Genomic DNA, 27,958 nt, shown 5'->3' with positions numbered 1-27,958 from the left:
ATACAGTTTTTTGTTTACTTTGACTACCTGTGTAAAACAGTACTTATGATTTTCTTGTTGTTTGACTGTAGAATGTTTTATTATTTAAACTTTCTACTGAATATGCTGTATATTTTTTAGGTCATTTTTGTATAATTTTTGGTTTATGTCAATAAAATAAAATAAAATAAAATACTGCGTACACGTTTATATAGAGCCTAAACGTTCGGTAAAATCGATAAGTTTGTTTATTTTAGACGCTCTTAAATTAACTAAATTGCAAGAACGAAGAACATCGACCGATCTTACGACTTTATATAAAATAATAAAACCCATGTTTGATTTGATATCTACTGAAATTGATTTCATTCTATGTACCACCTAGGTTAAGCAGAATATCTACAATATTTTATTGTCAAAATTCTCGAACAGTAGCTCAATATAACTATTGTTAGATTACAGAATAAAGGGAATGAATATGCATCATATTTTGAAATATTTAGTTTATCTCTGCCTAACTTAAAAAATAAAGTTACCAAGATATTTTTATCAAAAAGAGCAAATCATCTTCAGGAGATTGGGTTGGAATAGTTATAATTTGATTGATTAATGTATTTTGTTAGTGTATAACTTATTTAATATATATATATATTTCAAGTAATTTATAATTTGTACAGTATGAGTATATTAATATTTCGTTTTTTTTATATTTTTATTTATAAGCACTCTTTATACCACATATATGTAAATGGCAGAAATGCCGTATATAAATAAATAAATACGTAAAATTACATTTATTCATTCAATGAACAATCGATTTAAATTTATTTTACCAAAACACCAGAATTTAAAAATATGTCCCAGTTTATACTCGCCCCTTTATAGTGTTTTTTGATAAATAATAAAATAATTTGTATCTAAACATAAACACTAATAACAAGTTATGTACAGGGCATTGATATACCTCATGATAAAAAACTTTACCTTATTTTTAAAACTGATAAAGGCAATAAATTACATGACCGAGGAATGAAGATAAATTAATGTCGCCTCCTTTGAAGATTAATACACTGAGATATGGTCTGATAAAGTAGAGTTAGTTATACGTGTAAGTGTACCACATGCAAATAGATATCGAAACATGATACGTAGTCTTGTAAACACGAGTTGGTGTAGATATGTTTCTACTGAAGTTTGGTCTGGAAATTTTTCGTGTTTTGAAAGGTTCAAATTGATATCTTTTTAGATTAATATACTCCAAATATAAGTCCCCTAAAACTGTCATTAATGGGATGGGAGATAGGAGAAGCGCGTAAAAAAATATATCAAAAATGTGTTTTTGTTTCCAACAGCAGTTGTTTAAAAGACAAGATAGATTTGAAACAAATATAAAATAATATATTACATCTTTATTTATTTATTTCGACGGCTTACAAAGTTTAAATAATAATAAAAAACCATTATAATGAAACATAATCCAAAACACCTGTACACAAGTGAAGAAAATATGTCTACATGAAATTAGCAAAAAAAAGTAATAATACAAGAAAATTAGACATGAAATGATTGCATAAGTATGCAGCAAATAAACAAGAAATAAATAATTTAAATATGAAAAGTATTGAAGTTACTGAAGCGATGTATCATAGTATAAACAGTATATTATCAATAATGTATAGTTAAAAACATTGCTGGGAAACTTCTGGGAGAAAAACAGTTAATATTTTAATTTGGTATTTTTAAAAATACCACATAACATAATATGCAATAGCACAAAATAATAGAATATGCAATGTATACATTAGAAAAAATATTTATATATTATCCCCAATAGTATAGTATAATGTACTTTGTATATTTTCCAATGTTAGTTTTTGTTACATCTATCTATGTAGGTAAACCCGTAACCACGATAAATGCAAGTTGTATGTGTATGGTGTAGTTAAAAATATAATTTATATAATTTCACACGCCTTATTGATGTGATCTTAATTTTTTTACTGCCTCAAAATTTAAAGATTAAAAATGCAATCGAATTTCATAAAATTTTATTTCCGTATAGTAAGATTAGAGACCTGGTAGAGTTTTGCAGCGTTCAGATAAATATATTTATAGCTCTATCCGCCCTCGATAAAAATGCTGCAAGACGCAAAAAAAAAACTAGTTTAATTAAATAATAACAATCGTGTAATTTCATCTCGAACTGTCAGGCATAAATTTCAAAATAATTAATAATGGCAAAAAATGCGATTTAATCGGTTGCATCGAGAGCTTTCACGATCATCGTACTGCTAAAATATAAATTATTTGCTAAAGTAGTGAAACAAACGAAAAAAAATACATTAAGGTTTAATTTATCTTTAAATGTGTAAGGAACGATATATATTTTTTATAAATTGCCTTCTATATTGCCAGTCGAATTCCGATCTTAAATGTGTATCAGAGACTAATGAATCATAAATTAACATGATCGAGCGAAGTGACCGAACGCGTTTCCATAACCTGAGACAGACTTCTCACGGTAAACCGCTTCGCAGTTTTTCACGCTACTTTATGTTTCGAAAACGTTCGGTCAAGTCATTCGACCAAAGCTTCCCGGACGCGGAACAGAGTGAACGAACTTCAATTCATAGTATTTTGTCGATATATTTATGAAGATCGAGAAACAAAATAGCGTCCGTTGCAGAAGGAAAACTGGACCAAATTCATGATTGCCGGATGATTTGAAACTTCACAGAACGATGCCAAGTTTTAATGGAGCCTTAAGATGTTTGATATTTTAAAAAGTGGTCTTTCAATCTTGAACTTGATCTAAGAGTACAAATGAACAGAGATAACAAATATTCAATTAAGAGCATATATTCAAATGACGCTCAATTCGGGTCGCAATTATAATAAATCTTATAACTATGCAAAAACTTAATATAAATTTTAAATTTGAAGATGCAACGTTGTGTCGTTTTTTAGATTAATTCCATTTGACTTCAATCGATCTTACAAAAACGAGCACTCGTAAATTTTGTGTGTCGAATGACGTCCAGAGTAAAAATTTGAATATCTATGAATATTAATTAAGAAGCACTCAAATTTGTTGAATGTGAATAACTTGAATAAGGAGGAACCAGCACGGCACTGATAGGCAATCAATTTAAATTGGGGTTTTAAAAGGCTTAAAATTAAAGACTGGCGTTCCGAAAACAAAATAATTTAGGATCTATATAATACACAAATACTTAATCTCGAACACTACAAATAATTTAAAATACATTTTAATATCACTTAAAAGATTAGAATAACGAAGCAACAAAGACAGGTTTGAAGCCTGATGTTTTAGAGTAGATCTATAAATATATTGTTACATACCTCAGATTGAAATCAACGTAATATAATATATGAACAGAACTCGGAATGAGATTCCTGAAATTCTCTAAATACACATTAAATTCCAATACTTGGTAAAAAAGGTAGCTTTTCATTGAGAAAATTGATTGAAAATGGCTGTCATCGCATATAATTGATCGAGTTGGCGTTTTGTTAGAATCATTAAATCAATCTTTGATTTGAATCAACTAGTTGTATTAATATATTTTCAAAGCGGACTTTTGTTTTGCCAATTGTTGTTTTTGATCAAATACAGTGTATGTTGATCACCTGTTACAAGAAGGTGAGCTGATCAGTTTTAAATTAAGAAAAACCTAACTTCAGAGTAAAATAAACCCTAAAAACAAATACTTCATGCCAACCTTCTTATAAATCGAATCTGGAACCTGTAGCACGGCAGACGAACGGACCAAAATTTTATTTTCTCCACTCTTTTTCCATTTTCAAGATTTTTACCCGAGAGCAGCCATCTAGTCGAAAACACTCGTCAAGTATTCTGGTTCTATTTCATACCCAAAACCGTGTTCTTAATCCGCTTGGTTAAATATTATTTAAAAATACGATTGAACAAAATGCGTCGTATTTGTTTAAATATTAAATTCAATTTATTGAAAAATTGTGATTTAATAAAGAAGGAAAGACAAATGGTTTTTTTCTAAATTACTTTTATATATTTTTTGCCTCGATTAAAACATCACTATTGCCCATAAAATATTATTGTTTACCATAAATTTATAGAATAAGTGCAATGTTAACTATGCTACCATTAAAATAAGTAGGTTCGCCAAATTTCTAAGTACGAAAATATTACTTTGTACCGATGTGTAATATATTCGTTAATACAAATAAGATTTTTTATACCATTAATTCTAGTGTTTTCTATCTTACAGATTACGCAGATAAGGTTTAGTCTAAGCCTAACTGAAAATAATTCAACAATATTTTTAGTTTGTCTAAACTTTTGTATACAAGGACTGGATTCAACATGGAGAGCTGTTAACATTGACATATTACAACAGAGATGAAGAACATTTTAGAAAAGGTAATATAGGTGCCTAGACTTCTTTATTACCTTCTGTAAAATGTTCTTCATATCTGTTGTAATATGTTAATGAAAATAATTATTTTAAAGCATCTCCCAAAAAACTATTATACATGGCGTTGCATTTTTGCGTTATGCTTATCCAAAAATTGTTAAAATATAAGATATGATATGAATTTGATAGCTTGAAAATTCACATGGGAATTCATTGTAATTTGGGAAGTCCTACCTTTAAAATGGATCAATAAACGTATCTTTATTGCGTTTCGTTCTGATACCAGTATTGTTATCAAATTATCCTGATAAATACAGCAAACGCTTAATTTTATTGTGAATTTTGCGTTTAATTTATATTTCAGAAAGGAAGAATTTATCAAGTGAATTATAATTAAAATTGATCTCACGATATTCGATAACGTTTATCTAAAAACTCAGTTTTAATAATGAGATTGCAGGAACAAAGCTATAAAAAAAATGTTTTAAGATAATTCGCACTTTCTCTACATTGACGCTTTTGATTGCAATAATTTAACAATACACAAATGTTTATTTTATTCATATTAGTTTCTCTATTTCATATTGGTGAAATTATATTTTATATCTTTTTGGCACTTGGCTTTAATATGCACACACATTAAAACGCACCCTAAAAAGAGCCACCTACACACACACACGAAGAAACATCATAACTTATATTTATATTTCATGTGTTTTATTATTTGTATACTTTGTTAGTTATATTTTTAATCTTTGTCAATTTCGATAATAATTCAAATGAATAAAATAATACTAAATAAAAACAACCTTTTTTCAATCACATTTTTTCTTCTCTACCTATTATAATGAATAACGACAAAATTAACGCTTTAAATATAAATTTGATATTTAAAATCAACACATTTTTTAAACCTAAAAAAATCGTCTTTTTAAATTGCTATACAAACGGGTTTTCATCAGATTAAAAGAAACATTTTAGTCGGCCTCGTGGTGTAGTGGTCAGCGCATTTGCCTACCACGAGAGAGGTCTCGGTTTCGATTCCCGACATGGTTGACATGAAATAATATATTTAAAGGTGTTTTTACACTAAAATATTTCACAGTCCCCTGGAGTGGCGCCTGAAGCGTAAGACTGGTCATCTTACCTTCATGGTTTACCAATGCAGTGCCCTATGCACTATTAGCGTGGAAAGGGAATTGTGATGAAAAAGAAACATTCATTTAATAATTCAGTGTTGTTCAACAGTCGAAAAAAGCGATGATTGATACATTTATTTTACCCGGGTGGAAGAAGGCAAAGTTAGTGAAAAATCACGGTTTTTGAAGTGTCGATAGTATCAAGCCTGCGGATCTAGTTCCTAGGAACTCGGTGAGTTAGTGGGAGGCCAAGTTGTGTACTGTGTTTAGCATTGCGTACACGTAAGTGTGTATGTGTGTTGGGACGAAAGAAATCTGTTTAAAAATCGTGACTGCGCAGATATGACTGAGGCCGTAACACCTGGCCGGTGTGGCGAGCAACCGGACACCAGAACAGGGAGAACCCAATCTAACTTACTTTCGAGAACCTCGCACGCAGTTAAGCTAACCTAACTTTTTTCTAAAAAAATTATCTCATAATGATCATCTTCCCCCTTTCCGCAACCAGTAATGCATATAGTAGTCCGATTATCTGTTACATGCAGGTAATGTGATCAGTTTAACGAGTCAGGCGGCAGTTCAGGAACAATTGAATATCGGAGGTTAAAAAACCTTCAAAATCAATATTTCTCGTCCATTCTGCCAGGGATCGAACTCGGGATCTCAATAATAGTGGGCGAACGCATCAAGTACTACGCGACGCGGACTAATCTCCACCTAATTTTCTAATTCGGGATTTTTACATGAGAATAGTCTTTGACTCGAAAACACATGTCCGGGGTTCTATTTATAATTTACTCCCAAAACTGTATTTTTCAACCACCTGGACACAGAAGAATGTGATATACACCGCGAATAATGTTTTAATGTGTAATTATGCCTTACGAAAAGAACAATAGTTGTTCTAGCTGTTGTTCTTGTCATTCTGTAGCGTTCATTGGAGCCTAAATTAAAAAAGAAAAACATGTGGCATGATAATCCAGAAAAAGTTCACGCGAAAATTTCATTGGAAATTTCTTAAAGAAAGATGTATTATTAAATTTATTTTTTTTGAACACGTTATTTTTTTATTTTTAAAAATTAATTTGTTGTGTACTCAAACATTTAACTTAATACATTTTGAAATCGTAGGCAAGTGAACTTTTTTTATTTTAATTTATTAATATGTTTTATCTAACAAACTATATTTAATAATTAAAATAATGTAACCAAACTGATATTATCCGTGCCAAGGACACTTAACAATATATTTTTAAAAAAATATTTGTACATTTGAGAATAAATAAAGAAGACTTACTTAATAAACAAAGATACTCAACAAAATGTTCAGACAGTTTTAAACACCACGTATTTATGTTGAAAATTAAATTATGTACATCCATATTATTTATATTACAAAACGCACAATGAAAGAACAAAAACCTAACATTGGCCAAACACTTGTGGAGCAGTTGATTCAATATTGGTTTGGGCGAATGAGACAATCCATTCTACTTCTACCTAGCTCCACTTTCCATTTTGTAATGCCTTTTTTGAACATTTTCTGGTTACTAGATGTTTTAATAGATAGTGGAAGTAGGTTATAGATTTTAATTGAATAATACTCAAAATCCCTCGCCCTCAAATATTAACCCTCGCCCCCGAAAATTTTGGTTGATGTTTCAATCTAGATAGGAACACATTAAACGTAAAATGCGTTACTTGTCTCCAAATATTAAAACATATTGAAAGAAAACAAATCAATTAATCTTTATAATTTACAATGAAATAAATGTAAATTGCGCAAATATATTGAATATCTAACTAATCAATTCAATATTTTTTCTAGCATTACTAACAATTTTACTTTAAATTTCGATATTGAACAGCAAAAGAAAAGTTTTTGGGAGTTCTTCCCATTAGATAAATTCATGTCACCTTATTTTAATTTCATTGCGACCACCCGTTACCCGCAGCACAGACCGCCACAGGTCGTAAAAGAAGCTATATACCTCACCGGAATAACACACAGAGTGGCTAGATATAACTTACATACTCGTACATGACCAGACCCAAGAGCCCAAGTGAGTCTTTTCATTTCGGAATTCGTCGCGTCTAACTAATAATGGCTCCTATCTAAAAATCATTATCCAGACCGACTTAAAAAAGACCACGGCCAGAGTAAAAAATGCTAAAACCGAACCGAATGGATTTATCTGTTGGCCAATCAGCTTTCTACATTATTATTTAATGATGTAAGAGACACTTAAATTTGATACACGCTTTAAGTATTGCTTTTAAAATCAATATGATGAAAATTAACCTTTTTATGATCTCAATACAGTACGTTTCAATTTTAAGTATGAAATATCAACTATGTTTTAAGTACGTCAAAATGCTTGCAGACTGGCTGGATTTGCTCTCTAGGGAGTTATTCATATTAAATTTGTTGCAACACAGAGGGTAAACATTTTTGAGAAGGAAATATCGGAGTCTAGGCATTTACAGGGCTTATGATCTGTCATCGGCTGGTTTAAGTGGCCACTTTACACACTGTAACAGTCACCGTTCTGCCTATGTTTGAACATCCACATTTCCTCATCTCTTATTTTTTTAAGTAAAAGAGCTGAAACCTTCATCATGTGGGTGAGATTCATCCGGCTGAACCAATTCACCTAAAGGCAACGCCTGAAAACGAATTTCCAATTTTTATACTTCTTTTTTACCAGGCAGTTAATTCAACAATGTTTTGATTACGTCCAAATGCTCCCCGACTGGCTGGATTTTCTTCCTAAGGAATCTTACCTACATTGTAAAGGTTTCAGCTCTTTTATTTCGCAAAAGTCAACAGATAGAAGAGTTGACGAAATGTGGATGTTCAAACATAGGCAGAATGGTTAATGGCACAGTGTGTAAAGTTGCCACTTAAACCAGCCAATGATAGGTCATAAGCCCAGTAAATGCCTAGACTTCCATATTCCCTTCTCAAAAATGTTTTCCCTCTCTGTTGCAACAAATTTAAATATGAATAATCAAAGCGATAATTTCAGACACCGGTTAATATCACTAGACGTATCATCAAAAAAGTCCGCTTTTTTGTAAGATGTATTAAAACAAGAATAATTTCTTCGAAATTGGCCAATTTTGACCTAAAACCTGAACTCGGTTATAAATATTTAGTAAACCGATTGATTGACAGCCTATGGAGATTTCGGTAAAGTGGCAGTAGATTTTCACGAATATTTTAAACCTTTCTCAAATATATGACACCAATAGTTTTAGTAATAGAGGCAAGTCTATCTAATATTTGAATATTTTAATTTTTTAAGGGTTAGAAAGGTTCAGGCCAGGATATTTAATTGTATTTCCATCTGGAAAGAGCGTGTCATGTGATGGATCCGGTTTCGTTATCAAACTGTCAAGTGGTATAATCCAAATTAGACTACTCTGAAATTCAGGTTAGTTCATTTTAGCAAAAGAATAGGTATGCATCAAGCGCAGGTCACTGTATTTACAAGTAATAAATCACAAGTTACCAAAAATGGACTAGGACGATTTCTTAAAATGTCGCTTCATAATGGTAATCCATTAAAGATACACTTACAGTTAATTAAAAGTAATGATAGCAATGAAAACCGCTAAAACAAATGAAATGTTATTTAATTAAAATCAAACCAAATCAAGAATATCTGTTTTTTGTAGGTTTTGAACAAGGAATGGCAATCAAAATTATTATTTTTAAAGGTATAAACAAGTACAAACTGGAGTATTCGAGTGTATAATAGTTTTTCTTTTGAAAATTTCTTTGTTTAATGTATGCAAAATGTAAATGCGTATTACGTAAAAAAAGTATGCTTAATTATTTTTATATTTGTATAATTAAGGGCATTGAAAGCAAAAATAGCAACCTCCAAAAAAATTTTTTTGGTTATTACATTCTGTAGTTTATCAACTTTATTTTTATAAAAATCATGAGTTGTGTTGCAAACGTAGTTTAAAATCATATTTCTGATGGTTTGAAAATAGTGTTTGGAAGCATAGCAATATCTATCAGACATTTTATTCGAGCAATGACAGGCTTAAGATTTTAACTTTTAAAATGACCGTGCCATACATGGATTAAGAAAGTTTTTTGAATTCGTGTTTCCATAAAAGCTAATTTATAAGTATTTTAAAGTTTAAGTTCAGTGAAAATAACATTTATAACATGAAGACTCTCTTTAGCATTAGTGTAGCAGTTTTTGTTATTTTTCTCGAAAACACCAAAACGGGAGTTTTGCTTCCAATCTTTGCTTCCAATGCCCTTAATTTATGAAGTGACATTTTTGTGAAAATCACCTCAAGGACGCTGTATACTTATGTATATTAATATCCAAAAAGAAAATTAATAATTTGATTTCATCACGTTTTCTCGGTTGGTAATTTGCATTTTGACTTTCGTGATAAAATAAATTGGACGACGCCGACTTTATTCTTATAATGTTATAGGTTGGCAGGCGTATAAGGCTCGCTGTATCCTTTCATTATGCATTACTGGCCCGAGGAAAGGATGGGATTGGTTCGGTAATCAGGGATGAACTCCAGAGGATACAACATGATGCATGGCTGTGCTAATGGGGAATGAGAACAGGTATGCTGTTAACCTGGCCGCGGGATCACAATCACGGAATAAGAGATATTGATCAGATTAATAAAACGTATAATTAGTTGTTTTAACCACCGCCAAACTTGTCAGAAATACCATAAAGATATTAAAGATAAGAGCAATAACCAATAAAGCGACATTCTCATAGGAACTTCATCATAGAGGAGCTTTTAAATTTTCTACTATTCCATCATTTTCATGCACGGATAAACAGAGATGATGGGATGTCACACGCGTCTTTCTTGATATATAAGCTCAATTGAGTCTTTTGAAATTTTATCATATTAAAAATACACATTTAAAACTGCAGAAATTTTTCTACCATTTTTTCCACCACGCTTACTTTATGTCATATTGAGAAAAATGATTGCTTATTTTTTGTTGTAATTTTTGAAAAATGGGTAAATTCAAGATTAATGTATTTTACAGACTGCGCACACCGATGATCAAAATATAAAACCGAATTAGAGCCAGCTGCACCCACTTAAGTTAAATTTCTAAAAGTTTCAAGATGAAGTATTTTGATTTTAAGAAAAATTACAATAACTTTACCAACTAAATAGATATTGTAGTTAATGTGAGAGATATGGATAAAAACAATTATATTATCCTTGACTTTCTGGAACTTGCCTATAAACCAGTATAAAGGCTAGATCCACGAAAAAAAGGTGTTAATTAAAAAAAAGTGTAGTTACCGTGTAACGCAAAAGTACGTATTTCTTTGGTGTTGTTTTTAGAAACAGTATAAAAAAAACATCAGTTTTTGTGAAAACGGGTTATTTTACGTCCATTTTGACTAAAATGAAATAACTATTTAAGAAACTTTAAACTTTTTAAAATAGTATTTTTTTGGTACAACTGGCCTCTACTCCTTATTTGAAATTTTGAAATATTAATAATTATAAAGTACAGTGAAGGTTTGAATCTTAAGTCATTGGTGCCAAGTCAATTTTTTTATCATATAATGGATGCATGAATAGTGCTTGAATTGAAGTGCATTCGCAGAATGTTAAAAAGTCATAGGGAAACAATTAGTATATTTGTTTTTAAATAATTGCCGCATAATATACATATTATTGTATGTTACCGTAATATACTTAAGATATTTTTATTGTGATATTATATAGTATCCAATATAGTTCTTCAACACCTGTGCATCTGCTCGTAAAGGGTATCAAATTTGATTTATTGTTAATTTTATTTGGAACAATTTAGTTGGGGCCCATTGCCTTAGCTTTGAGCGCTAGAGGGCGAATATGGTAAACAATCCAGACTCCGGCACAAAGGGAGATATAAATACAAATTTATTAAAATATGGCCAATTTCGTACCCCTATGAATTTTAATGAACGTTTAACAGTAATAGAATTACTGTTGGAGTTGAAACGACTGAAATAAAAGCATCAGATTACGGACAGTAATGAACAATGAATAAATTATCAACGTTTTAATGGTGACCTTAAATAAAGATAGTTATTGGGGGTGAAAAACAAAATGTAAGTAGATAATAGTTTGAGTAAAAAAGGACTTATGTAAATAATACTACCACCGGAAGCGTACAATACCCGTAAAACTCTCAAAAACCTTACATTTCCATTCATCCGCAATACGTGGCTTAGCTAACTTTTAAATTTAAAAATGCTAGCCTATTTTTCTACCACCCTGATGAAGAATTTAATTGATTTTATCAGAAAATATTCATACTAGCTAAGTAATTTATTTTTATCTCGTCAGTTGACCGATCTTGATACACATAAAAGCCGCAGGCTGCCGCATCCAGTTTAGCGAAGATTGTCGATATACAAATACCTACAAATGTTTATATCTCTTGAATTGATACACAAATAATAATTGTAAATTATTATATGACCGTTGTTAAACGAATGCGAATAAAATAATAATTTATTACAATTTATTGTATTTTTAACAAAAAAATGTAACCGTGATTTACAATTATAAACAAAATATTTAACCGGGTTGTGGTCTCGTGGCTAGTGTCACGGACTCACGGATCAGGGATCCAAAGGTCGCACCGCGCTCTACCACAACTTGGTTCCCATTTTTTAATAGTCAGTTATTTACAAATCGTTGAAAATGGGTCCCAAAATTTAAATATTTGCGTAATTCATAAGAACGCAAATATTTAAAAAAAAAGTTAAGTAAAAAAGTAGCTGAAATTGTGTTGTTTTACTATGGTACGTTTAAAATGATTTATGTTACCTACTTTATGTCTGTCCACTTCCTGTTTGCCTACTATGCAAGAAGCCTAGGTTTGATTTGAAGATGATATTTTTTAATAAAATAAATAAAACAACTTTGTTTTTAACCACTAATTTTTATTAATAAACCCTGCCAAAATGCTTGTTTGCTTTGAAACCGGTCGGTGAAAAATAAAAATTAGTGGTGAAAAACAAAGTTGTTTTATTTATTTTATTATAATGAAAAACCACAAAGTTTGTGCTTCAAATATAAACTTTAGATGATATTTTTTGCTTGATAAAAGGAAAAAAATTGCAAAATTTTATGTTACTTCTAACTCTAATTAACAATCAAATACCGGGCTTTGAAGATGAATCGTCTTTCTCTAGATTTTCAGAAAGTGAACTGAAAATGTTTGTGATAAATAAATAGTTCATAAACACTACATTTTAAGTAAATTATACAAAAAAATATACCATAATGACATTTGATAAAAAAGTATCGATGAGAATGATCAATTATTTTTCCATACCAGATTAATCAATTAACTTCCATATCTATATTCCTAATACCGTATACACCCACTGAATAGCATTTCTGAATAACTCCGAGCCCATTATCAATTACTTTTATGGACATACGTGGTACCCCTTTCAAGCAAATGGCATCTATCGAATTAAAATGCAACATAATCTTCGATAAGAGACCCAAGACGCAATCGAGACCCGAATCCCAAGTCAGTGCTTTAAAAAATATATTAATATTAAGACACCAGTATATAATTACGGTCTAGTGGTTTTATTTTTGACTCTTACAAGAAATACTCCGCAGAGTAGAGATAATTTACATATTGCTAGGTTTTTTGGTTTGGATTGATCGGCGCGGCGTATGTGCCAGTGAATTTCTTTGGTTTTTACGTGAATTTTTAATCAGTTAACATCGCAGCGCATAATTGGGTATTAAAGATAATTGTTATCGCGGAATCATCGTGAACGAGGTAATTTATATTATAATCAGAATATTCGACAGTAAATAATGATTTGAAGCAAGTTTACAAAAAAAAAATACAACTCTACAACCATCACGCCATTTCCCCGTAGAAGTAAGCCGAGGATGGGACACCGCCCACGCCTATCCTAACATGCACACCTAGCTTTATTCACATTCATACGTCTTGTCATATATGTTCTCCAATTATGTGGGATTTCGGCATGACGTGACTTGACTCGTCTTACCTCAATCGTTCTATATGACCAGACCATCTTAGCGACCCATTTTAAAACTTATCAATTACACCCGTCTCTGATTTTTCATTTTCAATTTTTAATTTTATTTATTTATTCATATATTTGTACATTACAAAATGGAATATCTTAATTCATACATAAAGAAATAATTAGGTAGAATTAGGTATGTATAAAAAAAAAACACATTAGCATACATAATATCCAGAGAATAATATTTTTAAAAAGTAAGAGAATCTGGTAACGAAAAACTCCCTCAGAGACGTAAAAAATGTCAATGTGCGAAGTGATATTGTTCAACATAGAAATAGCACTCTCGTCTAATTCTATCATTTGTAATACATCAACTTCCCATTTCATCCTCGTTCACTTTGCTTTCTTCTTTCTCATACATATCGTTGGTCGGCCGCCAATCTACTATTTTTTTTTACAGGAGACAATAAAAACGGTTATTAAAATCCAAATTGACACATTATTTACTCCGATCCACGGTACTGTTCTACCTCAGAAAGCTTGCCTACCATTTGTTCCATGCGTATCGTATGATTGAGGAACAAAATAAAAGTTATAAATCCCCCAATATAAATGTATCGTTTTTGGCAAAATCGTAGATAAGCGGTAAAGCGCGACCGAGAATATGAAGTGTCCAGACTCAGAACTTCTTTGGGCACCGTCAGAATAAAATTGATTGTTATACTCGTATTTTTATTAGCGCTTATTGTACTTAGAGCGCCGTTTCTTTTGCACTCCCCTATGAACAATCTTGTCTATTTTTCCATCTCTTAAAAACATACATCCCAGATACATGAATTTTTATACTCGCTCAGAATATTCATTTTAAAAATTCAATTAAAAAATACCCGATTTAAGTACTAATACCAACGTTTTCACCATTTTTCTTTGCGTTTTTTCCTATCATGCAAGAGGTCATTGGTATGATTTACAGTTAAATATTTTTAAGTCCATGTGTTGTTTTCTGAAGCGTAAATCTAATAATCTTGCTTTACAATGCAGTGCTTTTAACACCATTAGGTTCGGATAAAGAAATGGAATGAAAATAATCATTGACCGTTGTATGATTAGCGTATTTCGGTAATACGAGTTATTAGCGTGATAAATTTGATTTAAATGAAAAAATCTATTTGAATAAGTACTGATAATTTGTAGCCGCCCGCCTCATGGTCGAATTTTCAGCGCATTTGTCTACTATGTAAGAAGTCTCGGGTTTGAATTTCGACGTAGTTGACTTGAAATATTTATTCAAAAAGGTTTTTTTTTCGTTACAATATTTTATAGTCCCTGATCTGGCACCTTTAGCCTTAGACTTGATCATCTTACGTTCTTGTGACAAAATTGACCAAGATACGCTACGGTTTGTGCAAAAATTAACTTTTCTATGCACTATTAGCAGCAAACAGTTGTGGTAATGATGATGAATCAATTGAGAGTAAGACGAATCATATAATAACCAGCAATTTGTGCTGTAATGCAGCGTCTTGCACTTTTATGAGAATATGATAAAACGATTTGTTGTTTATTTAAAACTTATTAAAATATGCAGAGTAGATAAAACAATTGTCTTTTTGCTGTTTAAATTAACAAAAAAGCACATTCGATCAAAGTTTTTTTGTTATCTTTTTATGAAAACTTGTTTTTACAGAGTTACATTATCTTTCCTCTGCACCGAACTCAATTTACTGCATCCCGAGTACATTCATGTTTTATAATGGTTTTTCAATAATGGCTCGACTAATAACCCGCAAGAGGAACATGAGTGAGGTGTACATGCCTTTATTTGAGATACACGGTGTCACAAAACAAATAAGCCAAATACTAAATTATACAATTAGTTATTCATTACTAACGCTCTCATGCTTTTACATGGAAGATATTCAGAAATATTCATTATTTATACAAATGAAAATACATAAAAAAAACTATAAAAATAACAAGTTATGTGCGTGAAATAGAACCAGAACCCCAGATAAGTGCCTTGGACTCAATGGGTACTCTCAAGTAAAAATCAGTGTAGTGTATGGCACATTTGCTTGCCATGCGTAAGGTCCTTAGTTAGATTCTTGGCAGAATGTACATGTAAGGTGGCTTTGCACTTCAATATTTCATTGTTCCTTGACTGACACCTGAAACGTAAAACTGATGACCTTATTTTTTATGTAGCAATATAGATCGAGAAACACTGGAAATAGAGTGCCGATGAAGAGCCGCATCGATCGTTGGGTTCGGATAGATAAATGATGGTTATAAAATGTTCATTAAGTATTTGATTAATATTAGAATATTCACTAACTACACAGCCAAAAACGAAAATTGGTTTAGTGAGATTTTTGTATTCATCATGAATATTTTTTTTATTTTGTATTATAAACTTAGGTATGTACTTAGCATGTAAATATATTTTACTAAAAAATATTTTCTTTAAAGAATTCAGCAGTAAGATTCTGAACGCTCTCAACATCTCCATCTCCCCTCTACTCCCTATCTATTTAAGTGCATATTGTGTACTTCTAAATTACCTTCTATTACCACGAAGAAGCTAAGCCTACCAGATTATAGGAAGCTCTCTCGAGCAACTTTTCTTGTTTGGCAATGAGCAATTTCTCCTGGTTTGTGGGCGCCGCCAAGGAAACTTGGCGTATGGTGGACAAGCCACCCGCTAAAGAGCGTTCAAAATCGTTCCGCAAGTATAGATTTCGCAACCAACTCCTTGAAGAAATGCGGTTAATTTTATGATAATAGATTTGAAACAAAAACTAAAAACTATTTTAAAAATGTATAACTCTCAGGTGGTTTCATTTTTTCTTTTTTTTTTGAATTAGAGCACAGAATGCCCAGGCTTGATCGAACCCGAACCTTCCATGCGTGAGTCAAGCATCTTTGTCACAACACCGCAGAGGCGGCCAAGTTATTACATCTGGAAAGCAGCTTACTTTAATTTGTTCTAAAAACTGTATTTAAGTAGACATACCTATGCAAATAAAAATAATTCGAATGTTGATCATTATTCATAATCGTCATTCCTTTTCTGCACCTAATAGTACATAAGGCACTGCATTGGTACACCAATCGCAGCGTATCTTGATCATTTTTGTTACAAAAATGTAAGACAAGCAGTCTTACACTTCAGGTATTCATTATATTTATTCAAAAACCCTTTTGAATACATATTTCATATCAACCATGCCGGGATCAAACCCGAGATCTCTTGCATGGTAGAAAAACGCGCTGACTGAATCATTCTGAAATAGAACCCGGAAAGTATGCATAGTAATAAAATTCTATTACGTCTTTGGGAGTAGGTATTCAGAATTTAAAAAAATGTTTTAATATTTAGAAGAAAAATTAAAAAGGCGTCAAGATTTTTGGTGCACCCTACATCGACAGTATTTCTTATGGGCGATTTTTTGTTGACGTCCAGAATGGAGTTACGTGGAATTTTTGATCTACGATAATTACTATACAGAGCACTTGCGGTGGTAGAAAGCGAGGATAGAACCATTAGTCACCATTACGGCCGCAACGAGTTACTCGGGACGCTTATTTCATATTTAATGATTATGAATTATATAAAAATAATTACCTTTTTATATCAATCAAAATAATTAGGATGACGAAGGACAAAAATGCTGAAGGAGCGTAAGCGTAAAGATGTTCGATTCCCATCAAAATCACATATCGTCATAATACGCTATGTGACACTTCCCTGTAATACTTTACACGTACTTATTTAGCTTAAATCTTGTGTGGCTGTGGTGTCTCACTAGTCAACATACGATACAAGGCTTGATACACCTATCTTATTTTTATAAATGATGAAGTTGTATTTTTTCACATGGACAAATTCACACCGGGATCGGAAAGAAAAATTTCTATTAATATGCTGGATTTTAATACAAAAAATATTTATCGTTGCTATGCGAAAAATGTATGTGCCGCAAATACAGCAAATTATCTGTATAATAGAGAGTACGAAGATAGAATTTATAACGAAGAAAACAGAGACGCTGTTCTGTGGCCGGTGTTTGTGAGAAAGAGATTCAGTCGGTTATTGGCAATGAGAGGAGGGGGTGCACGCACGTAAGATGACCGGCGTATTTACAAATTTTCATTTGTTTTGCTATAAAAGGGGTGAATTATGTATATATATTTTATTTTTATTTTTAATATTTTCTGCAATAACTTTGTGTATCATTTTAAATTAAATTTGGAGAAATAAAACTTGTACTTTGTTTCACTCGAAACTAGTTGGTAAAAATAAAGTGAGTGTATCAAAAAACAAAGTACAAGTTTTATTTCTCCAAATTTAATAGTATATATATTTATTCATTATGGTTCAGGAATTATTAAATAATACGTCACTAGGTTTTTTTTTGGTTCAAAAACGTCTGATCTTAAAAATATTCCGCATTTTGCTTGTGGTAACACGATGTTACATTACCGTGCGTAAAGTATTTTTTTACCACAGTTGTTAAATAGTTGAATACTTAACTGAATTAAATGATTTTTCTTTTTCAAAAGTATTTTCTATTTTAAATTAAGATTACACAATTCTGTTTCAAGAAAATATAATTAAATATTTTTTTAAATATAGAATTACGTGTTTTTCCGTTTTCTTATCAATAATAAAATACCTAAAAAAATACGTCATCAATTGGTGAACTGTTTTAATTACCTCCTTAATTTTTTAAATGTGTCACATAAAAGACGTTGCCGCAGTAACGACAATATGTTGTGGTGGTTTTATATTAGTGTTTTACTATATATATATTCATAATGTGCATTTATAAATAATAATATTACCACAAAATATAAATGTGTTATAATTTTGAATTATAAAATAATAATGATTTAATAATATAATACATTGCTCTGAACTATTAAGTTTTCTACAATTTTGAATACTACATGGACAAATCGGACTTTATTTTTTGTTTCATAGTCATTATCAAAAAACTAAAAATACAGTATCATTAAAATAAATTCACAGATTACTCGCACGCAACGGTTTGCAAATAAATGCAGTCGTGATTTAAATCTGTTTTATATATTTGCGTTGATAATCAAGTCTTTGTTCCAAAAAATGGTCGATTTGGTATTGAATTGATGTTTGGTTTTTTACTTTCCTACAGTATTTTGTATTTGCATTTACACTATACATTTATATTTACGTATGTGATAATGTATCAACGTAAAAGCCCTATGGGTGTATAATAATTAATCAATTCTTTTCTGCCCCACTATAGATTTTTGAACCCTCCAAGAGTGTTATAAACTATTATTTTGTATTTTTAATTATGTAAGAATCTAAATTGATCTAATTTATATTTTGATATTTATTTCTGATTATTTTTTTTACTTGTCTTCTTTGGAATTTTAGTTTTTCTTGTTTTTTTGAATTGTTATTCTATTGCATCACATGTCATTATTATTGTATTTTTTTTCATATAGGTAGTTTATTACACATTATTTGAGACATAAGTCCAAACTCCGTGGAACGAAAAGTCCTGTGTTGAGATGGGCGAGGAATTTTATTAGTTGACACAGACACGTGAGTTTTGACTAAATCACCACAAATATTGGATCAAAAACACAAAAAATAATTTATAAAAAACAATAATATGGCACATCAATATGGTAAACAGTAAACTAAAATATTCGGAAAATTAATTTAAGTTAATTAATTTTACAATGTATTCTTTTTTGTTAATTATTATGGCTTAACACGGGCACAGCCTAAAAAGCCTTAATAAATTTATTAATATTTAAACGAGTGTAATTTTAAATGAATTAATAAATAAACGTTACACAAATAATTAATTCTTTATTTATTTACTATTATATTATAAACGTGAAATTATACATTTATACAATGTTGTTTTGAATATTTAACTAAGGTTATTTACCCCGTTCTAAGCCAGTAAAAACATATAAAAAATAGTAATCAATACACAGAAAAAATAAATAAAGGTAGTAGACTAGTGTAAATACAATGAAAAACATAAAAAAGACATAGTTACAAAAACATAGTGTCAACATAATATTATTATTCTGTCCAATATATTATAACAGAGTTAGATAACATTTTACAGAAGGTAATATTATAGAAGTCTGGGCATTTACAGGGCTTAAGACGTGTTATTGACTGGCTTAAGTTGCCTATAACTTTATATTACTTTCTTTAAAATGTTCTCCATCTCTGTCGTATTATATAAGTTGTCCCTACGAAGTGAAATCCAGCCGTTGTTTACGGCTTGTGGTCGAAAACTCTAAATCAGAAAGTCGAGGTTCGAACCCCGCTCTTCCGTAATTTGTTTTCCAATTTTCTAAGACGGTTATTTACGACTAAATGGAAATAGTTCCAAAATTCACATGTTTTGCGTAAATTATAAGAACGCAAATATTTCTCTATAACTCGGCGAACTTAGAATGTTAATAATTATTTATGTCCAAGCACTGTTTTAACGCACCACCTAGAGATATAATTGGTTTGAAAATTGTATTTGATAAAATAATATCAAATAATATCATGCATACGTATCTAAGTAATAATTTGATCAAGTATGGCGTTTGCAATAATTTCTATGTTATTTTAAGGCGCAGTTTTCTAGGATTTGCCAAGCCCACTGTCTCATAAATCTCGTTTTTTTTTCTTCTTATTTTTTATTAGACTTACACTGCATACGTTAAGTACTAAGCGTTCTTGTATTAACAGTAGCATAAACAGTAATTATCATCTTAACATTACTTATTCACACATAAAAAATACGCATTACCGGGAGGTTTTTGCAGTGTAGTCAAATGCAAGTATAAAAATTTTTTTAGTACATATTTTTTTTACAAACAAATATTAATGAAAAATTATCAAATCGATGTAGGTTAATTATTTACATTTGATTTGGAATGAAATGCAACGCAATGAACGGTTAAGAAAGAAAATGAATTATTTAGAAACAACAATATATTGTGTAACCTGAATTTATTATTGTTTAAAATTAATACCATTGCGAAAAGACATCGAGGGTATTATGTTCCAACTATATTTGCTCCAAATTGATTTATAAAAGTTTCTAAGTGATTTATTGTGTTCAAATCAAACACTGAGTGAGTTTGTGAAAGCAATTTTATATTGAACCTTTGTAGTAAAATACAACTCGCTTCGGTTCTTAATAATAATTTATTCTACCGTCGAAATATAACCGAATGACTTTGTGATCGCTATAAAATCATCGATCATACTGTGAAATGGAAAAGTTCTCGGGGTGTGGTAGCTAAATGATACTTGGTTTGTAAAATATGGTGAGTTTGCTTACCGGTTGGTTTTCGTTACATTCGGATTGCAATATTGAGCAATATAAAATGATAATCATTAAAATAATGAAACCGTTATTGTGTACAATTTTAATGAAACGTTTTTAATTATTAGTGAACTAAAAAACAAAACAAAATATTAATCAAATAGACAGTCATATAATTTTTTAAATAATAATTATTAAAACACAATTTTTTTTTAATCTCTAAAAATAATTATGAACTGTGAAAAAATATGTGTATAATAAACTGTGAGTAAGTTAAGCCCGACGTCAGGAGCTTATATAGCACTGACTCTCGTTTCAAAGAAAATAAAAGGTTAAACCCTGTTTCATAACAAAAAAGTTCCGATTTAACATATATTATGTATTTAATATTTTTAACTTGATTTGATAGAAAAATTGCTTTTAAAAAAAAAATCATTCCGATAAGAACATCAGTCAAGTAGCTGAACATGACCACATAAGATCAACTTTTTTCACTTCATCAAAACTTTATTTAAAAGGCAAATACTCTTGGAGTAAATTTTTTTTTGCTATTGAAGGGTATTCTGCCGCCATAAAAAAGGCAGCTTTTTGAGAAAATTCACAATATGATAAATATGAGGTTATGATTTACAAAAAAAATCGAACCATTTGATATATATATATATATAGTAATGAAAAGTTTTTTTTTCGTTCAAAAAACGAAAAAATGTTTTTTAAATTTATATGATTTTTAAGCAATAACAAAATATCTAGAGTTTCATTAACAAAAACTCTAAGTAGATATGACGCACACAAGTTTTATTCTTTAGAAACAATTGCCATACTGTGTTTATTGACGGTTAATGACAGTTTATTTTAATTTGCATAAAGTTGATAAATACAAAAAAAAGATATTTCATATTATCTCAAAATATGACTATTGCAAATAATTGCCCTTTTTCTAATGACGGCAGTCTTGTGCTTTCATAATATCGGGCCATTACTCGAGGGTTTCAGGCCTGATATGCTGTCCCAATGTACCATTCTAATTAAAATAACAATAATAATAATAATAATAATTACACCATCATGGTTAAATAAAATGGAAAAAAATCTGCTTATTTCTACTCGTAAGAATATGCGCATTCATTTTTTTGGTTCAATGTTGCTTCGTTGAATTTTTTATATAAATTATGTAACTTGTTTTCGGCCGATGTTATCATATTTTGATGTAATGCCTCACTTAAGGAAAATCAAAGGATGCCTCGTTTGAAATAAAACGATATTTTTTATGTGATATTTCATAGTTCCTTGACTATTAAAAACAGAAGATGGTTATATTTTGTATTTTCTTTAGGAATAATCAGATATGCCTGAATCTATAAAGAAAATCGGAGAGTCTCAGAGAAGCTTGAAGCATCTCCACTTTTTGAGCGAAATTTTGAATATATATTAGGGACAGAGATAATGAATTTAAGTGTTACGTAGATTTAAATATATATTTAGTTTATTTATTAAGTGATCATTAATTTTAAGTAAATCTGTAAATTTACCATCAAACAAATAAATAAATAAAACGAAACTGTGCTATGCTAGATATTCACAAATATATGATTTTAAGCATAACAAAAGATTAATAATATAACAATGTTTATGGAAATGGGTAGGTTTGAATGAAAATACGTGAATAATGTTTATAACTAGATGTCTGTACAAAAATAATAAAAATGTTCCATTGCGACACCAAAATTACTTAATAAAACTTTTTGTGACGTCATTCCAACAAAGATACGAAACTAATAAAGAAAATCGATTCCAGAAGTAATTTCGTCTCGTACGCTCAAGCCATTTGAGGCCCGCCGTCCAATTCGATCTGCATGTCCAGTGAGGTTATTATTCTACGGTACTCTTAGAAGTGGCCTCTGTTCTACTGTGCTCTCGTTTCTACGCGGGAGAATGCAGCCGAGGGCCAATCTGAGAGATATTCTCTCAATTCTATATCAAGATCAGTATAAAAAGATACCCGCTGAACGAGTTTTGGACTAACAAACGGCCAGACGGAGAAATTTACGATCAGTTCCAACACGGTATAAGAATATCAGTGAGATTAATTTACAATTTATACTAATGTTCCGGTGAGGGTTTCTGGTATCTTCGATTTGATTGTAAAAGCTGTGGGTACGAAATTAAAATAATAATAAACAATATTTGAGTATGTCCAAACGTTTGTAGACAAATATGGATTATATTCTTTAGGATTTTCTCCAGATTAAAAAAAAACATTTTCGAAAAAAGAATATAGAAGTCTAGGCTTTTAAATGGCTCAAGACACGTCGTTGGCTGGTTCAAGTGATCACTTTACAAACTATGTAATACTCATTATTATGCCAATGTTTGAACATCCATAATTTTTTAATTTTTTCCTATTGTGAAGGTGAAAATAATTCAGTCAGATTAATCTCTCCCGTACCGATATAGGTTTCAGTTCTTTAACTTCTTAACAATTGAAGAAATATGGAGACTTAAACATATGTAGAATAGTGAATGATAGTGGCCACTTTAGCCAGCCAATGACAGGTCAAAAGTCCTGTAAATATCTAGACTTCAATATTCTCTTTCCCTCTCTGTAGCAATAAATTTGAATAATAATAATTATACCAAAGTCAATGTTATAACTGCTCCAGTCACCATCGTTCCCCAATCCGCGCCTACTGGTGCCCAGGACGAAGACACTACATCGGTACATACATTTCAAAATATTTCATTCATTTTTGTTACGAAAAGGCGACGTGTTCACTTTTAAGCCACCAGGAGACTATGAAACACTGCAGTGTAAAAACACTTATCTGAATTTTCAAAAAATGTCTACAATATTATCTATATCTGTTGCAGAGTAAGTAAATCCTCCAACCACTGCACGACGAAGCGGACTACAGTATCAACGATAATTTCTCAACATGTATTGAATATCGACACCAGTAACAAATAAACGATACGATTACGGGAATTTGCACGTACATATTATGGTTCCTTGCTAATGTTAATAGTTGGTGTCACAACAAAACGTTTTTTTAAGCTGTTAGAAAAATAAGCAGCCAAAAGTAAAAAAAAAAATGTGCGTTTATTAAGTGTTTTAAATTTTCACAATAAAAACTTGGGAATCAAGAGTTAAAACTAAATTATTTTTTTACTTAAATCTTTGTAACCGTTTTTATCAAATTGCAAAAATATTATTTGTAAATTTATGAACCTTTGTGTGTAAATCTAAAATATTATTTTTTTGCTCCATCTTGTATTAAAAATTGAAACGTTGCTAAAATGCGGATAAACGAAACAAACGTAAACTTCCTCAATCAAACCATCAGGTTTTCAACATTTTTTGTTTATACCTTGTTTTATCACACAATATGTAAAAGTATTTAGGGTAACTAACCCAAATTTTTAGTAGGTACATACTTTTTATTTTCAAAACCACAACTTCATTACAGTTATAATATTAATATGACGTAAAGCTACCCATTCAAAAGTAAATACCCCTTAAAAAATATAACCGAAGAACAGATAAGCCAGATAAGTAAATTTATTTTTCAAATGTACCTACATATCCATTCATATTATTAATTATCCTGAAATATATTGATCATTTATGTCAATTTGTAAACTAAAATATTAAAAAAACTTTGACACAATAACATGAAGCACTTTTTAAACTTTATGAACATATTTTTCAGTCTTGAATGTTCGTAAGCAAATGCGCCAATTTAAGTGCAATATAGTCATTAATATGCAGACTCCAAAATAATAATATATGACCGTAGCATCGCCTTAGGCATTTCTGATAATATGCTTGCATCCTTAGAAGGAGAAAATATTTATTGTAAAAGATATTCGCTTTGATATGCACGAATAAACACACCGTAATATTATCTTCATCAAAATAAAAGTAGCATTATTAACAGCATTATTTAAATAATAATAATGATAAATAAATCATTTGTATAAATGATGACTTTATTAAGTAAAACAAGTACATTTGTATGAAAGAGATATTAACGATTTTATGTTGTATTTGAAATAAAATGAGCATATTTAAAAACATCGCATCGGGATAAATTATCATTTTTTTTGTACTATAATAATTTTAATCTCAACAGAGATTCAAGATGGAGCAAAGTAAACATACTTATGTTTGAAACGATCCCAGCAATCGAATTTATATGTAATAGTAGCATTTTAATTACATATTGTAAACACTGATTCCTGAATAATTATTCATTATCCTAACTAATCAGCATTACGAAACAGACTTATTTTTTATTTACTTTTGAAGAATAATAAAACGATATTCATTTGTATGAAGCACACGGAAAACAAATCTCGTAATATACTTTCATTATAAAAACCAAACATTAAAATCAGATGATGTGGCGTAATTGAAAATAATAATTTTATTAAATTAAAAATTCGTGAGGAAGTTATACATTCCTAGTTACACTATGCCATAACATAAAATTGTTTTTTCGGTATGTTTAAAATTGAATAAAAATAAGGAGTCAATCTCGTGAACTTGGGTCGACTAAAAGCGATAGAGAATAATTCAAGCATATCGAAATTCGATACAAAACGTACGTCGGTAACATTATCTACACCTCACCGAAGAAATAAAGGAGACTGTGTTACATTAGAATGATAACTGTTCACGATTTTCGTGTATAGACTAATTTGGTCACTCGTTCTCGAACACTTTCTTTATTTTCAAAACCAACCGAACGTAAGTCATTGAAATGTAAAAAGTATTTTATAATATACTTCTGATACATATTTAAAATATTTAACATTTCAAAGCAACGTATATAAAATTTTCATTCCTTTCGTTAAAACATGTTTGCTGAAAATGTTGATTCCGTAGTTTAATTTTATCGAATTTGTGCATCTTGTTTTGTTTTATATTTAATGTACCTATTTAAGGAATTTAATTTTTTATTTCTACGGTCTTTCGATACCACATATTAGTACCAACTTAAAACCTAGCAAAGAAAAATAAAAATGTAGGTATTACGGGCAAATTGAATATTGAAAATAAAGGAGAATTGTGTCTAACATATACGAGTATGATATTTTAAATATAGCCGGTACAGTACTAATTGTGTTATTAAAAGTAAACCGAGATTATTTTAACTTTTAAATACGTTGAAATTTATGTTTTCTGCATACCAGATTAAGCTATGGTTTAAGACAAGGTAACATTGTATTCGATAGCAAATCACGTTTGTATCTGAGACACGATTTCTTCGTAAAAGTATTATCGAATGATGTTGAGTGTGTAATTTATGCTATAAGCGTTTGATTTATTGCGCAATTATTAAAAAGAGATCTAAGAAAACGGTAAAAGTTTAGTATTTTCTTAAGCAAAAATAAGTCGGCCACACAAGTCAAAATGCCACGAATTCTTCGTTCGATTCGAAGGTAAATGAGGTTTTCAGTTGTTAAGGATTTCAATTTGTTTCTGTACAAGTTCGGTTTGTGGTATGCATGTGAGACTCGAATAGTGCATCGCCTCAGAGCGGTGTACGGCGCAGGAATGTTTTAATAAGACCAGTCGCGGAGGTAAAAAACGAAGCACCGAGATACAAATCTTATACCGGCAGCTGTAATTATACTTCAGGACTGTACCGAGCCGAGAGGAGAAAACTCCAAGGAGAGAGGAAGGGAAACAACTTGTGGGCGGCAGTGAAGGTACAGCCTCAGCAAGACCGAACGCTGTGAATATACCCGCGGACTCCGAGTGAACAGCGAAACAGCCCGAGCAAAAACTATCTAGCTATTAGACGAGAGTTGTTTAAATTACAAAACTTTCGTAGTAATTCAAACTTAATTTAATTAAACCGAGAGATACAATTGTTGTTACATATTTTACAACAGAAGTTATGCACTCCGTAATTACTTTCGATTTGATTACATGCGTAGAGCTAATAGTTGCATCACGTGGGCGGCGCATTATTCTAAGAACATTTTAAGCATCGGCTGTAATGAGAACTTCATAACCCACGCATTTTAAAGCAGTTTAAAAACAATAAAATGTTTTTAAAGATGGTCGTAAACATCTATTTAATAAATGTTTATGATCTCTTTTAAACTGATATTGGAATATAAATTCTTATGCGCAATAAAATGAGATAAGAAATGATAAAATGGAAAAATATTTACCTGTGGTCTCTCAGATGGTCTTGTCTTCTGAAGGCCTTCCCGCAAATGTCACAGGAGTAAGGTCGTTCGTCTGTATGCGTGCGCTCGTGGATTAACAGATTATAGGATTTGGTGAATTGTCTGTTACAGAACTTGCAGATAAACTGCTTCTTTGGTCGGGAGGCTCGTCCGGGGGCGCGGAGTAACCTTCTGTCCAGATGGGCGTGAAGTTGATGGGGTGGAATCATTGATCCCGGATTCGGAAAGCTGAATTGAGCCCCCGGAGAAGGTCCAGGACCCGAAAGGTACGCTGCGGGAGGAGGATACATCGACCCTGCTTCTCCGGGTAAGAGCATCACAGCCGCTGCTTCTCTGAGAGCTAACTCCTTCCTCTTATCAGCCATCATGGCCATAAGTTCAAAACTGGAGTTTCTCTTTTGACTTGAGTTTCTTTCGCCTCCTTCTTTCCCCTGGCCTTCTCTCTCTAAGATTCGTTCCCTTTCTAGCATATCTGCCGACATTAATGCTGGATGTATTTCTCCGGGGTATAAAACTGGATGCAAAGTTCTTGTCGGGACGACGGGTACAAAGGCTGAGGATTCCCTGTGATTAGCTGATAGCAGTCCGCCTCCGAGGCTGGCGGCCGCTGCCAGGTGCTGCCTATACGCCGAAGAATCATACCCCCCTGAAGATGTTCGAGGTTCCGCTGATGACGAAGCGCCGCTGAGGAATTGCTCCTGCCGAGAGCGGCCCACTGTTGGTGGAGCACGCTCCTCGGCAATCGCCCCTCCACCGTCAGACATGATTCGTCAGTATCTGTGAAAATCAGAGAAAAATCAATTAAAATATGAAAGTACGCAGTTTAAAAACAATAGAAT

At 31.1% G+C, this 27,958-nt stretch overlaps 1 protein-coding gene across 1 annotated transcript in view; it reads right to left on the bottom strand.

Moving 5' to 3' along the window:
- LOC148279013 (uncharacterized) overlaps window positions 1-27,958 on the bottom strand; it is a 103,121-nt gene that overhangs the window by 53,244 nt on the left and 21,919 nt on the right. Inside the window, exon 2 of the mRNA XM_088230571.1 lies at window positions 27,102-27,896. Within this exon, the coding sequence (XP_088086697.1) occupies window positions 27,102-27,883 (782 nt within the window). The 5' untranslated portion in view covers window positions 27,884-27,896. The remainder of the gene's footprint in view (window positions 1-27,101; window positions 27,897-27,958) is intronic.

Source organism: Micrasema longulum, unplaced genomic scaffold, assembly GCF_059751315.1.
Source record: "Micrasema longulum isolate JH-2025_06_02 unplaced genomic scaffold, ASM5975131v1 h1tg000783l, whole genome shotgun sequence".
In the NCBI taxonomy this organism is placed as follows: domain Eukaryota; kingdom Metazoa; phylum Arthropoda; class Insecta; order Trichoptera; family Brachycentridae; genus Micrasema; species Micrasema longulum.
The sequence above is the reverse complement of the archived record's forward strand: the minus strand, read 5'-3'. Positions and strand labels throughout refer to the sequence as shown.